Source organism: Artemia franciscana, chromosome 14 (genome assembly GCF_032884065.1).
Source record: "Artemia franciscana chromosome 14, ASM3288406v1, whole genome shotgun sequence".
Lineage (NCBI taxonomy): Eukaryota > Metazoa > Arthropoda > Branchiopoda > Anostraca > Artemiidae > Artemia > Artemia franciscana.
Genome location: NC_088876.1, coordinates 8,698,166 through 8,714,469, shown reverse-complemented (window position 1 = coordinate 8,714,469; position 16,304 = coordinate 8,698,166). Strand labels below are relative to the sequence as shown.

Below are 16,304 nucleotides of genomic sequence, written 5' to 3'. Positions count from 1 at the left end.
TAGCAAAATTGTAGGGATTTTGTTTTTTGGAGGAAATAGAACATGAACAGTTAGTAGGCTATCTACTTTGATTATCCATTCATTTTACGAAGTTGTCTTCGAAATAGTCAATAAACACGGGCAGACTTTTATGTACATAAGGGTTTCTGGCCAACGCCAATTAATTTTTAATAATTTTCAACATTTTCATATGTTTCGTTAATACTTTTGAGATTCTTAAACCTTCGCCCCCTAGATAAATCCCAACGTACTTCCAAAGCCAGGAACCAGTATGATAAGATAATTAAAAAACGGCCTATTTTTGTAAGGAGGGGGGATAACTTTTAACATGAATAGCTTAAGCTTGAAAGTAACTAGCTCAAAATAGCGAGCATAGTAGGATAAAGCATTAAGACCATCCATAATTATCAATCGAGCATGGAACTTCGAATCATCGAAGTTTCAACTTCTGGATCTCTTTTGCAGGAATAGGTAGCAGGCCTGTCACTTAACCTTGATACAGCGGGGATCGAACCCCGAGCACTGTATTGCCAAGCACATTATTGATTCACTGTTTAACCTCAGAATAGCTAATGCGGTAAAACAATTGAATAGCTTCATTAAAACAATAAACTTAGACGCATCGACTTTTTGGCAACAAGCGACAACAACTGAACCTTAAAATATAAAACCAGACTTGGATTATTTTCTGTATAGTTTTTAAAAATAGACACACACAAACACAAGTAGGAGTTCTGGGCTCAGATCACCATAGTTATATGAATTACTGCACATTTAATTTGTGTATTTTTTTCGAATTTTACCCCCCCCCCCTTCCGCCCCGTGCCATCTAAACTACCCTGCACCTACTTTCCTAAAAACGGGCAAGGCCATATCCAGGGGTTTGGGGGGTTTAACTCACCCCCGAAATGTTAATCCAACTCGTACAAACGTAAGAGATATACATATCAAGAAATTTTTGATGTGTTTTTACCACCACCCTTCTCCCCTAAAAAAAACACCCCAGAACAAAAAGTTCGGATATGACTTTGACGATGGTTCACGAAGATAAAGTATTTGGAAACGGAGAAAGCTTAAGTTTATTGAGGGGGGGTGCTAAAGTGTTGCAAAATGTTCAATGGTACGTAGCGTAGCTTACGTAGGTACATAAAAACCCAGAAAAATTTCAAGATTTTGTCACTTTTGGGTGAACCTTTGTCACTTTCATTGTCACAGATTATAATTTCTGTGAGAGGTAAAGCTGGCTTAACTTTTTCAGAGTTATTTTAAGAAACGATAATTTCAATTTCTAACAGGTGAATGTCACTTTTTGACTAAACTCCAAAAATACACGACAGATACAACCTTTCGTTTTGTGCGCGATGACAAATTTTAAATGGTATGTTTCTAGAATATAATTTCTTTCTTTTCCAATTTTCCGACGTAGTTAGAGAAGCATTTATAATTCATATTTTATCAAATTAGTTATACCCTTCCTTTGTCCTTCCTTAGTTATAATATAAATCTAAGGGGGGAGGGGGGCTTTGATATACAGTTCAGAGCGCACACTTCCACCACGCTTGACAAAATTTCTCCCAAGTTAGGCATAGTTCCCGTGACTCTTGGCAAAATTTTCGCCATGCTTGGCAAACTTCTGCCGAGCTTGACACGCGCCACCTGGTGTACGAGAATTGCAAATGGACACCCCCTTGGGGAATTTACAGTAGATTATATGATATATGAAAGTTTCTACAGAGTTCGCAAAGCATTTTCGGTCTGAAAATTCTAGCTGTTGAGCAATCTCTTCGAACAAAAGTTCGAAGAGACAAAAAAGTAATTTTTTGTCTCAAAAAATTGAACAAAAAAGTAATTTATGCATTTACGAACAAAAAAGTAATTTATGCATTTACGAACAAAAAAGTAATTTATGCATTGTCATTATTTCGAACAACGTGCAATCATTTGGCCGTTGTCATTATCACGAATAAAATGAAAAATCATAATGAAAAAAAGTGACTCTGAAAATATTTTATGCCAACAGGGTTTCGATATATCTGTGAAATATCGTGATGCATAATTTATAGATTTTAAATTAACGCATGTAGGCTATAGGAGTCTAGGGAAAAGCCCAAATCCTTCAGGACCTAGCCTCAAAGACTTGCAAAAGATTTTCTTTTGCAAACATTTGAACATTTATATGAGAATTTTTAAATGCTTTCGTTTAATTTATTACTTTAATGTTTTATTTCAAATTATCTCAGGTTTTTTTCTTCTTCGTGGAAAATCGAAAATCATAAAAGTTTTGTTGTCAAAAGGATTGACTGAATTCACACTATGTTGCGCAACCCATATATATAATTGCAGGAGAAAGCCTGGTAGGGGTGTCAATTGGGGTAGTGTATAGGCTAGATTTTGAAAAAAAAGTTGTTATTTCCTTTGGGAAAATTGAAAGGAAACCGAAATATCCGGAGCGATTTGAAAATTACATTTTTTTTGTGTATCTTAAGTAAAAAAAAAAAAAAAAAAAAAAAAAAAAAAAAAAAAAAAAAAAAAAAAAAAACGAAAAAATCCTAGCCCCCTTTCTATATCAAGAGGAGAACCTTTACTCCGTCAATGTCATTTATATTGGTTTATCAAAAAAGGGGAGAGTCTTTTTAGACATTGATCCCACGGGCCCAGTCTTGGCCCTCGACGACCCTGGTTACATGAAAAATTACCTTGAGTCGCGCTGTAACTAACTTACAAAATGAATCATGCCCTCTTATTATATTACGAGACCAGTTAGAAACTGTAACTTTTTACATTAAAATCTCACTTGCTATGTTTTGGATGACTAGAAAAGTTCTCACTACAAAAAACTTCTTTTTTGGGGTGGAGAGGCGTACAAAAAACTTTAAAAAACGCATCAAAAATTTGTTTATATTCATTTTTGTTACTTTTTATGAGTCAGACAAACATTTCGGGGCGGGGGGTTAAACCATCTAGCCCCCTTGATATAGCCTTGAACATAATACCTTTTGACTTACCGCAACCCAGATCATCTACCCAAATCATAGACAGTGTCATAAGCGATAGCGCTGCCTAAGTAAAGTACGACATGGGGACAATGTATTGTCATTTATTTAATAATATTTAATTCATTTAATAACTACATTTTAAATATTTTCACTTTTTTACTTTAATAAATAAAGAGTATTAAGACTGTAAGGAACAAATATGAGCATATGTATATGAAACTGTCAATCCAAATTCATTTGGTGTTTCTTCAGTAACGTGCAAATTATGTTCTGGTTTTCAGGAGGCATGGAGGGGGTGTCAACCCTACTCATGTTAATTTCTGGTTATTTATTGACTCGGTAATTTTTTGTAATTTCTGTTCGCTTGGGGTTTCATTTATTTATTAATGGTGATTTGTGGCAGTTTTAAGCTTGAAAAAATGATTTGACTTCAGTTCTGCTCATTTTTTGTTTATTGAAGCTCTTTACTTTTCTTTGAAAAACTTATTTTATGGAAATTTTTTTTAAATTAACAACTAAAGAAATAGTAATATTTGTAATTGCTGATAAACATATTTGAACGAAGTGAAATTAATTTTTTTTTCAATTTGGTTGATCTAAGTTCTTCTCTTTTTCTGCCTCTCTTGCCTCTTTCTGAAGGTTACCATTTTTGCAACGGAACAAATAATTGTACTGATTTTAATTAGTAAAGTAGATAACCATACTTACTATTTGAGTGCGAAGATGGCCCATCTTTTCTTCCACCGGGGTTGGTTTCGTAAGTGTCACTGTAGGTGCCCATTTCTGAACGGCATTTTTTCTCCTCTCGAAATAATCACAAAAATCATTCAAACCGTCATCAACATGGCTGCTGGTAGCAGTCAAACAATCATCACTATAATCACTATCTTTCATGTCTCCTGAGTCCCACGAAGCGTAATCAGAATTTTGCTCCTGCTGTACCTCTTTCTCGCCTGTTATATTGGGCTTAGATCGTGGCCGTGGACTCGGTCGTGAAGAAATACTTGACAGGGTACCATAATCAGATGCGCTTGATTTACTCAAAGTGCCACAATCTGATACGCTTGATTTTTCCCACATGTCCGCAAGACTGTCATATCCAGGATTTGCATAAATAGCGGAGCTCTGATTTGTATCGAGGCTGCTATGCCACCGTTTTGTCGTCACTGGTTGATGATCATCATGTTGCTGCCTGTATTTTTCTTGCGCTTCTGGTTGTCGCAGATGTTCTGTTTCTTTGCGGTGCACGTAAAATATCTCACTCCAAGAGGCATGGAGACCTAACTTGGCACGTAGTTTACGGAACTTTGGCTTTATGGTCAAATCACTCATAGTTAAGACACTTGCCAAACTAAAAAACTCTAAAATTACATCTAAATTATATTTGCATCAGAATCATTCGTCAAGAGAGTTAAATTCTTATGTCACTTATTTACGACGATAGGAGACAGCCACAATCACGCAGCAAATACTTCAGTGAAGAAAGCCGCACTTCTAAAACTTCTGCTATGGTTTCCTTCACAAATGTTTAGTCCTCGATGTTAGAGATGTAGTGGGTTTTCCTGAAACCATAAAAATAAATCCGAAATATTAAAACTCAGGATCTCAGGAATGTACAACTAACCAAATTACGTAGTATTAAATTTGATATAGCAACATTAAAACGATGCTTCGTTTTTATGTATTCAAAAGATTACTGATTTCAGTTCAAAGATATGCAAAACCACGGCCTTGATACCTGAGAGGAAAATAAAAAAGTTGGCATGCATAGACCGTATATGTTAAGTAGGCTACGATTAACGGATACACGTTCAAAGAATTGATCGATCGGATAAATTCTATTTTGTCAAGTTCCTACCTCGCTAGTTTTGGGACCCCCTTTTTTCTTTCTTTTTGAAGCCCCTTAGCTTATTGTCTTTCGGTAAGCATAGATTGGTCACAACTGGCCAAAAAGATTTTTTTAGAAAAGATTTGCGAGCCTAATCAAAGTAAGGGCAAGACAACTTGTTTCTGTGACACGATGAGCTAGAATATTATTAATTCTAACCCTATATATATATATATATATATATATATATATATATATATATATATATATATATATATATATATATATATATATATAGGATCTTCATTAGTCTCAACCGTTTGTTTCTCAAAAACTTTCAGCATTCCTGTCTCCAAAACAATCAATCGTGTAATATCCAATGCCGCAATTATCTAAATTTCACTTGTCAGTAGGGTAATAAGAACAACCTTCCCAGTGCTAGTCTTAAGGTCTGTCAGCGAAAGTATCGGGATTGAAGATATACTCTTAGAACAAGTAGGCACCTCCAGGGCCGTATCCAGGATTTTTTTTTTTTTTAAGGGGGTTATTTTTTGGTGTGGGAGAAGCAGTACGAAACCCTTAGAATTTTTTTTTATTGTAGGTTTGTTACGTTTTTAAAAGCCAACAAACCCTTTGGGGAGTGGTCAGACTCCCAGCCCCCTCCCTGGATACGGCCTTTGATACCTCAAAGAAAATTTTATAGAAGTCTTTCAAAAGATTTTCACTTTTGAAAAAATGCTTCTGTTTATCACTAATTATTTCATTGGGATTTTTCTTTCCAAACATTTGAGCCCTTGGCCCCTTAAATATTACATTAACCCTTAACGAATGGAGAGGGGGTATTTTTATTGCATAGTCTAGACTCAGATGACACCCAGTATAAGCTAACGTATCACCTCTGGTAAAATAGATTGAGGTGACCATCAAAAGCAATCAAGGTTTTTTACGATTCATCCTATTTAGAGATAGGTGTGGCAACCCTGGGCCCGAAGTACCATGCCTTCCGGCAACAGCTTATTCTTCGCTATTTGTCAAAATCAACCACCTGCGTCAGACTGTCGTTGGTATGTCTTCAGCCCTCGATGATTACCAGCTTGAATATCCAAAACTCCCCCTGCCTGTTTCAACTGCTGATACCCATGCAACCATAGTTGTTTCGAATATACCCACTGACCTTTCTAATCCTCTGAAACTGAAAACAGTTATTGATAAGGTGAATGGTCATGAATTAGTACGCAGTGTTAAGCCACTAAAAGACAAATGGTGTATAAACATTGAGAAATCAGCTAGTGAGGATTTTTGTACTTCTCTGCATGAAAAAAATGACTGGTACTGGTACTAAAGTGCTTTCTAAGCGTTCTTTTGGAATAATACGAGGTTTACCAACCGGAGTGAACACTGATATACTCTCTATTCAAAATGACATAAAAAGTGCAAAAAGACTTGGCTCATCTCGGTCCGTAAAACTCGAGTTCGAAGACACTTATTCTCACTCAATTGTTTTAAAAGAAGAAGTGAAGCTTGGCTACGAATTCTTTCAGGTCTACCGATACAAAGAACTACCAAAATGTTGTTTTAAATGTCACTCCCCCAACCACTTTCAACACACTTGTCAGGTTGATACTCCCAAATGTGTCCGTTGAGCTGGAGTACAAATTTCTACGAAAGATAAGCCATGCATTGCCCTCCTAGATGTGCTAACTGCGATAAAAATCTTACAGCTTAGTTTTTCCTGTTATGCAACAGACTCTAAAAAAGGACCCCAAACCAAATCAATGACTTTGCAGTTTTCTATGATATCCTAAAGTATTAATGAAACTAAGAACATAGACTTTTTCATTAATGAACTATGCAGCCAGTACGATCGAGTTTGTTTGCAAGAGCATTTTTTGACTTCAGCTAGGCTTAATTTTCTGCGTCAAAGTCCAAACCACATAGCATTTTTTACCTCTGCCAGGGTAACTGGTGGCCGTCCATCAGAGTGTCTGGCATGCGTCTTTAAGCGTAATGCCCATTTCACCACCACTATCCTTTATCCTCATGATGAATTCTTCTTAGCAGTTCGTGTCGGATCATCCATTCTGATCAACTCATGTTTTCCGCATGATAATAGATCTGATCGTTCAATCACAAATTTTGCTTCTCTGACTTGTGCTTTTCTGAGAAAATTAATTAAACGTTTAGTGTCTCGATCTCTAAATTACATAGTGATCGGTGATCTTAATACAAATATCAATACTGATTGTGTTAGAAAGGACTATCTTCTTGATTGTCTCGCACTATACCGCATCATTCATAAATCTCTACCCTTCACCTATATCCATCACTCTGGACGTACCATTGACATTGACCACGTTGCTCCTCATCTATTTAATCTTCGATTGTAACTATCGATGACTACGATCATGATATTGAACACCTACCACTATCTGTGATTTGTTTACTTCCCCATGTTTCAACAGGTTTGAAATTCAAAAAGAAATCAAAATGGTTTTCGAAGTATAATTGGAAAAAAGCAGATATCATGTTATACATATCAGCGCTTACATCCTCCTATCTCTTATACGTGTACCTTATCATTTAAGGCAGCTTAAATATGTCTGATTTGACAGTTTTTCTGAGTTAAATTCGTATTATAAAGAAATGGTATCTTTTTTGAAAGAAACTGAATGCAGAGCTGTTCCGTCAGAACGTATCCGTATTGGTGCTCAAAAATCAATCTGGTCAACAGATCCCAATATAAAGACTGTGAAAAACAAAGCTAAATTCTTGCTTCAAGTTTGGAACAATTATGACCGCCCACGATCTGGGTGTGTTGTGGATTTTAAACAAAAAATCAAAACTAAAGAAGTATCTTAGGTCAGTAAGGTACCGTGGCACGGATTTTCCTGTGAGTAAACGTGAATGGCGTAAAGTCATTCATTCTGAAAAGCTTGAAAATGATTATCCTTGTAGTGATGCCATATCACCATCTATCTGGCAGAAGCATTATTCTTCAATTTTTGTTGTTGTTAACTATTCTGTAGATGCCGTGTATTATCGTCTCATTGCACTTTTTTTCTATTCGTATTTCACAGCGAAATGCAATTCCCATTACATGTTCTGCTGCATGTAGTGGCATCAAGAGTTTAAAATCTGATTCTATTTATACAGATGGGATATCCAGACTTCTTTGGCATATCCAAATTTGCTCTGCACTTGCTTTTCCTTTACAGTTACTTTTTCAGATGTGTATCTGCACATCTAGTGTTCCAGCGAGTTTCCTGTTTGCCGCTATAAGTTCAATATTAAAACAGGAAAATTCTCCTGCTGATTCTGGTTCATCTGGTCCTGCTGATTCTTCATACCGGTCCATTACTGTTTCTTGTAATATAAGTAAATTACTTGAATATATAATCCTTCCCCATCTAACTAATAGGACTAATAAAGAAGACAACCAAATTGGTTTTCAGCCTGGGGTGGGTTGTCAGTATCCTCATCGTATTTTAGCATCTCTTCTTCTGGATAATAATTCTAAGAGTAAAGCAATTTATATTTGTGCTTTAGACCTTTCCAAAGCAATTGACAGTGCAATTCATTCCCAGGATTAAACTGTCAATTTAATCCCTTTATAATTCAGGTGATAATTTTTCACTTATTCTGCTTCAGCAGTATTGGTCTTTCCTTAGTTTGAAATATTCTCCAACTACTACTATTAAAGTTAAAAGAGGCGTAAGACAAGGTGGCTTTTTGTCACCTACACTTTTTAAAGCTTGTATTTCTGGCGTGCTTGCGAAAATGTCCTCTAAGTATTTATCTGATTTTTCAGATGTTTCTTATCTGGCTTATGCTGATGATTTGTTCCTAATTAGTCGTACTAGGACTGGTCTCTCCAAAATGGTATCTTCTGTTTCCAACGCTTTTTCTGGGATTGGCCTTTCGTTGAATAAAGAGAAGTGAGTTTTTACCTTTCGCTTTAACTTCTTCATCTCCTCTTTATTGCTACACTTTCTGTATCCCGTCTGTTGATTCTTTGCGGTGTTCGGGCATAAACCTTACTAATGATCTTTCCAGTTTATGTCAGCGAACTGTTTACGACATTTCTAAAGAAATACAATTTAGATATTGGAAAATTGTTCCCAATTGAGGGAAATATAATAGACGGGCACTGGCAAAACTCTAGTCTACATACTATGATCAATAACCCCTCTGCAACTGCTAGGCAACTTAAAAAAAAAAATTATGCCGGTACTACTGGTCTCATAGAGAAAATGCATACAAAGTATAGAAGCTCTTAAGATTGGCATGGCGAAACAAATTGCGAATAAGTGAAGCTTTCAACTGATCTCTATAACAATTCTTAACCTATGATTTTTTTTAGGTATTTTCGTGGGAAAGTCTTTTTTTGTTATTTTCATTGAAAAAATTGAAAAAAAAACAAATTGCCCCCCCCTCTGGACTTTGAAAAATACTTCTCTAAATACTGTACTTTTCTTCCGTAATTTTTATTCTTGGATATTTAAAGTGAGAGATTTGGTCATTCTCCTTACTCGGTTTTTTTTCCTAAACCCCGCTCTGTCTACAGAAAACTATTTTCACAGCGAGTAGAACGGTGCAGCAAGAATTCTATCGAGCATACTTTACGAGATACGACCCAGTATCCATAGGCCTAAAAACAGGGGTTCCTCCAGTTTTCCACAGCCGAAACCATGTACGAACACACTAGAGTTACAAAGTCTAGAAAGAGGAGCAGAGAGCAACGTGGCAACGCAGAAAAAAAACAACAGAATTTCAGAAACCTATTTACGAAATTCTATACCTTCATCTATCTTTTTCGTTCTAAATGAAAAAAAAGAAAAGGAAAAAGCACCATTTAATGTTTCAAAAGTCTTCGAGCTAATAATTCTAATTTCTTGACTATTATTACCTTAGCTCGACAGATTCTTATCAACTTGCCTAAAGATTGTACTACAATAAGGGAAACCCCCCTCCCACCGCCACCTAAGAATGAATTTTTGAGTCTTCTTGAAAGTTTAAAAGACACAGATGACTCACTTGGTTTTGACGGAGGAAAGGAAATCGGCTGTCTTCTGTGTGGATCAGACCTAAAGATGTTGGCTTAAGATGTGTTGGTAAAATCGCTTCTAAAAACCGGAGATGGTTTAGATTTCTCGTAAGCAGTGCTTACATGAATGGTTATATTTACTTTCTTCGGACAAAAGCTATATAAACTGTATTAATGTAAGTCTGCATTGGATATGTAAGGACAAGACCGCTTAAAAACGCGTGATTTCTTGTCTATACCTTAAAAATCCGTGATTTGTTGTCTAGGCAAAAAAAAAATAGGTAACTTATATGTGAGGAAACTGGCGATAGGGTCGACAAAAACAAATACTATCTAGTGTGTGACTAGATGGTGGTCATTTCTCGTCATTTTTTTTCAGCGTAATGATAAAGCACAATTAGTGTAGTTGTTACCGTAAATGTTGGAAATTTGTGAACGTCGGCATTCACCGATGAATATCCGAAATACCTTTTTTTTTCTCCTTGGATTTAGTCCACGTTGCCAGTCAACTTTTTCAATTTAATGCAAGTTTTGATGATGACAGATAAGGTTAGGTTTGGTTAGCTTGGGTTTTTAACCCATTTCTGATATTATAACCAAACTTAACCTAACATAATCTAGCCTAACTTTTACCATCATAGCGTGCATAAGGCTGAAAAAGCTGACTCGGACACACAACAATCATTCCTTTTGTTCTCTTTATTTGGAAAAAATACACAATAATTTTTATCATTGTAGTGAATAGGAAACAAAGGCTCTGAAGACCATAAAAACCTTACGGTTACAATGGAGGAGAGAGACTTATGAAGGAAACATGTCAATATTATCAAAGCATTATCGTTACGTTCCTTAGTTTACGCTCCTTTTCAGTAAAATAAATGCCACCTGAGAATGCACCTCAGCCCCCCTAATAGTTCCATGTTCAGCCCTAACAATATATTTCTTCATTCATAGTCAAAGGACCATACGTCACATGTCCTTTGTTGAAGAAGCATTATAGAATAAGCATTTTATTATTTTTATGTTTTCTTTTAGTTTTTTACATATAACGGGATCTACACAGGGCCAGATTTCAGGCTTTGACATTTTGCCGCTCTGTTTTTGCAAGATTTCAGCAAAACGGATTTTACGCTTTAGTTTATCCGGCCACAGGGCCGTATTTTACGCTTTGACGCTTCCAGGCCTAAGTTTTTTTGCCGCTCCGTTTTGGCGAGATTTCCGGGGAAAGCCTCAAAAAATTCAGGAGTAGCAGAAGAGAACACAATCGATGAGCCAAAAGTAATGAAAGAGAAAGGTGATTTTGAACTCAGAGCTGCAATTCTTGGGAGACATATGTCAGTTTACAAGTAGCCACGGATTCCCCACGTTGTTTTAAAATCACTTTTCTGTAAATAAGTAGCGCGGTGGCGGAGTAAGCCTGGCACTTTGACGATAAATCACATTAGTCTAGTTTTTGTTAAGGAAAAAATCTGTCAGTGATAATTTATTGCGCCCCTAGGCCCGGGCCTAGTTGGCCTATAGGTAGATCGTGACCTGAATATACAGTACAAGGGACTATGAGGGGTGGGGTATATTATCAGAGTAGCAGCCATTATATTAAACAGGGTACTGACTATTATAGCGACCACACTACTATTCTTGATCTGTTGTAAAACCGGTTTCTCTGTGTACATAATTAGCTTAGCTACATAACTAATTAGCTGTGCGTAATTAGATGATTAGTTTAGCGTGAGTGAGATAAACTGCTATGCGTGCATTTTTAATTAAATATTTAATATATAGAGTTGGTTAGGCTAGGTATTTAATATAATCCGTTCTTGGCGACCTGCTTTCCATAATTCTCTGTTGTGGGTTAGTTTCCATAATTTTGTATTAAAGTATTATATCTTCTGTACTTGTGTGTTATTCAGTATACACTCGAGAATTTGAGTCTCAAGAAATATACTAAATAGCCTATGTTAAAAATATAATAATTTTACTGACAAAGTTATGGAAACTACAACAAAGAATTATGGTAGGGGGCCGCACAGAACCCATTGCATTAAATACCTAACTTAACCTAACCCAACCAAAATACCATCTCTTTATATTAAATATTTAATAAAAATATACCTAAAACGTAGATTTCAACAGAGCATAAGCTAATTTTCTTTGAATACTGACAGGAATAAACCCGTTATTGTCTGATCTACAAATCCAAATTCTCGATTGTGTACTGAATAATACACAAGTACCAAATTTTCATCATATTTCGGTATTTTTCATAATGATTAACTATTTTCACTTCTTGAGTGTGGTCGCTATAATGCGTTAAAAAGGAACATAAAATAAGGAATATTTTATTTTATTAAGATATTTACCTATCCTCCCTATTCTAGGTTTATTTCCCTGTTCCTTAAAAGAGCCCCCAATATCCCCTGTTACCAACCTTGCAAAATTATTATTCAAATCATGGAAGAGCAGAAATCAAGATTAAAACTGGGGTTAATAAGAGTAAGCCATAACACCGTAATTAGAAGTTAATACACTGTAAATTCTAGACGAAGTGCTTTATGAGCTTAGGCTTTTTGAGTAAGGGGACTAAAAAAAAGTTCCAGAGCATATAGTATGCAACAGGAAGGTACTGGCATACCAAGGTATTTTGATGTGTCTAACTCCAATCCTTCCCCTTCCAAAGGGCGATGCCATTTCGTGAACTGAGACAATTGTGTGCTATATAAATGAAACTTCCCAAAAGAGTCCAAATGAGGTTCAAGCATGGCCGTATCCAAGATTCTTTTTTTTCGGGGGAAGAAGTTGCAAAAAATAGACTAACTTAAAAAAAATATTAAAAACGCGTTTTTATGCATTTTATTACGTTCTTACGAGTCGGGGAAGCACTTCGGGGAGAGAAGGCTCAAATCCACAAACCACTCCCCTAAGCCTGGCCTTGGTCTTAAGGACAGTAGATTTTGAAAAGATGTATCTTAAATTTTAAAATGAAATCTTCATATACTGGACTGGCGGATCCAGGAAGGCCAGGGGGACCCAAGGCCCCCGAGATCTTTTCTGACGCCCTCTTATCCTGTTTTTTCCTTTTTTACTCCTTTTTTTTAAACAAATTTGTCAGTTTGGTCAATTAATGACACCTTTGTCAAATTGAGTCTCCCAAAGGTTTTGCTCTAGATCTGTCCCTGGTATACTGTAGCTAGAAATTTTGGTAAAACTATTAAAATTGTTGTCAAAACCTAGATGCAAAGAAAAGGGAACTTAAACAAAGATAAAACAATTGTTTATTTTAATAAGATAAATTGTTCTATATTTAATATATTTTTATGGCCATTTTCAGCTCTACACAATCCCAGTTACTCCAGCCCCCCCCCCCCCACCCCAAAAAAAGCTAAACACTAAGTTGGCCGATTTTTCTTCCAATTTGGCATGACTGCTGGTGGGAAACAAGTATGAAATCAGCAAAATAATTTTTTTTCCTCTGGTCATTAGGTCCTCAAAGACGAAGTGACCTACACTCAAATCAATCACCATTTAGCCTGGGGCTGCATTCAGACATTAAGGACGAGGATGCCATTTCAAAGAAAAATAAAAAGAGTTTCTTTGAGAAAAACCAAGCAAGAGGTTCTTGTCTCCACTACTTCTTTACTTGTAAGCTATGAGAGATTCAGTTATTTATCTTAAAAAAAAAAAATTCGGCTTAATCTAGTCCTAATAGTTTAAACACTGTCATAGACTGTGACATTGTTTGTTTGACTTTTTTCTTTGGGGGGGGGGGGGGGTTGCGTTATTTTTGTGAAAATATGACTAAATTTCCACCTGAATCCAAATATAACTTTCGTTTGCGTCGGAAATTTTTCTGATTGTGTTGGCTTGCATTGCTGTTATTTATTTTTTTTTTTTTTTTGTAGGCTACTTATTTCTTATCAATAGTTGGTTTATAATGTAAATTTTGAAAAAAAAAACAGGAAAGATTAGTACATAAACCAGGGCTATATCTCGCTCCGTTATGGGGGAGGAGGGTCCAAGACACGACTGTTTCAGTAGCGACCATCATATATGGAAATAGTGTTTAATCGAATTTTACAACTCTTGTTATTTAAGTATATAGGCTAGTTTAGAGGAGGTCTGCATAAGACTGTTATGACTTTAAGTGTAGTTTGACCTTAAAAGTTCTCTGCCTTTAGTTATGACAATGCAATTCCTGTTATTTGAGTAGAATTCTGAGCCATATCAATGTTTTTTTTCAAAATTTAGGAAACGTATTTGCACACCTTTAAAACCTTATAAATTGGGATTGAGCAAAGTTGAGAAGCTGAAAACAATTTTGTTGTACTTCATTCAAGCAGAAAATCTATTTTGCAAGGTTTCACTTTTATAACACACATATTTTCAAAGGTCAGGGCCCTCTAGAGGGAGAAGGATTGGAGGTGGGTACTCCAAAATACCTTCCCAGGACATACTTTAGCCTTTAGACTCATCCCTGAAAGTTTCATTTTCCAAACCTAACCCCTTTCCATGATAGCCAAAAGTCAATCAACTAGAGTTTTACCAAAGTTTATTCAAAGATTTCATTCTTACTTATTCTATTATATTCCAATCAGATAATAGCAATCCGGTCTTATTCTTTTAACATCAGTCCTACACCATAGCTTATACTTAACTGTTTCAAATTCTTCAGTTCTTACTTGGAGCTACAAGAACTCCTGATAAAAGCCTGGAGGTAGAAGTGAAAAAAAACGAACTATGAGACAACTAATGCGGGTATCGCAAAAAATCTGAAAAGGTCACTTGAAACCACAATAATAATACTGTGCGGTATAAACTTATACGGGACAATTCAGTGTCCAAGAGCTTCATTAATTGTTTTTGTTTATTTTTGAATTGGTTTTGAAAACTTTTTCCAAAAAGAAGTTATTCAAAGAAAAGTAAACATCTGCATTAAATTAAAGACGGGCAGAACTAAATTAATTTTTTAGGCGCAAAACTATCATAAATTATCCCCAGTAGATAAACTAAAACGAAAACAAACAGAAATTATAATAACTAAAAAAATCATTATTTTTAGCTGTCTGTTTTTAATTCTCATATTGTCTAGAAAAAAATGGTAACGCTTGAAAAATTGTTTGACTTTACATTTGGCCATATTCGATTTAACTAGCTCTTTACTTTTCTTTGAAAAACTTCTTTTGTGGATTTTTTTAAAATGACTTTTGAAAAAAGTTTTCAATTTTTTTAAATAAGTTAAATCCTTTTAAAAATATGGACAAATAGTATATTTTCGATTTAGTTTAAAACCTCCTCGACTAACCTGGAAAAAAAACTTGACACTCTATTCTGTTCCCAATAAATTGTATCTGTTACTTTGAATGTCCGAAATCTGACTAATGTCGACATTCACCGGTAAATATCCGAAATTTCTTTACTCTGCTTGGATTCATTTAGCTTTGCGAGTCAGCTTCTTCAGTCTTATGCTAGCTATGGTGGTAAAAGCTAAAGTTCCGTTAGGTTAGATATGTTACTCTAGGTTAGATTAGGTTCGGTTATATTTGGTTATAAATATCAGAAATGGAAGAAAAAGTTAACCTAATGTAACAAGTCATCATAAACCTTGCATTACATTGAAAAGATTGACTGGCAATACTGACTAAATCCAAGGAGAAAAAAAAGGTATTTTGGACATTCACCGGTGAATGTCGAAATTCACCAATTTTGGACATTCACGGTAACATATCTATACGAACACATTTTTTTATGTTTTTACGTTTTTAACTTTAGTAAATCGAAATAAATATATGTATATTAAACTGTTAATCCACTTTCATTTTTTTCTTTCAGTAGTGAAAATTATGGTCTGGTCTTCAGAAGGCATGGGGGCTGCAAGTCGTACTCAACTTAATTTCTGCCGTTTTGAGTTTTACCCATTCTTTATATTTTAATTAAATCAAACAGCTTTTTCCACAACAAATATTTCAAAGAATTATAAAGAGTTCCATTAAGCCGAAAGTGAGCAGAAATAATTCAAATAATTATCCAAGTGTAGCACTACCACCAATCGCCATCAACAAATAAATAAAACCCAAAACAAACCGAACTTAAAACAAATAACCGAGTCAAAGTCAAAACGAGCAAAAAATAGATCTACGTTGCATGGGCAACGTGAGGTGTTGTGGCGACCTTTGTTCGGCTTCGGCGAGTAAAGTGTAGCGAGAGCAACAACTTGGTTTTGTTTCTTCACTTCGATTAAATGCTGAAGTTGTTAATCTGTAAGGATCTTAAAATAAATACTTACTACACCAACTCGCAAAAGTTGCAAACACCTCATTGTAACTAGCAAAAGTTGCAAACCCCTCATCGCTGAAGATGATTGTAGCCCAACAGCCAATTATTACTTACAAGTCCCCTATGTATCTTACCACTGGAACCAGATTGGTCTTACCAAACTGGA

The 16,304-nt window shown here is 35.5% G+C and overlaps 1 protein-coding gene across 5 annotated transcripts in view; it reads right to left on the bottom strand.

Annotated features, from left to right (window-relative positions):
* LOC136035278 (uncharacterized) overlaps window positions 1-16,304 on the bottom strand; it is a 270,968-nt gene that overhangs the window by 83,681 nt on the left and 170,983 nt on the right. For 3 of the 5 annotated variants that reach the window (XM_065716959.1, XM_065716963.1, XM_065716962.1), the window contains exons 1-2: window positions 14,438-14,523; window positions 3,705-4,558 (exon numbers count right to left, since the gene is read on the bottom strand). In XM_065716959.1, coding sequence (XP_065573031.1) covers window positions 3,705-4,328 — 624 coding nt within the window. In that variant the 5' untranslated portion in view covers window positions 4,329-4,558; window positions 14,438-14,523. Of the gene's footprint in view, window positions 1-3,704; window positions 4,559-14,437; window positions 14,524-16,304 lie in introns of those variants that run through there. The other 2 variants (XM_065716960.1, XM_065716961.1) reach the window with 1 other exon arrangement.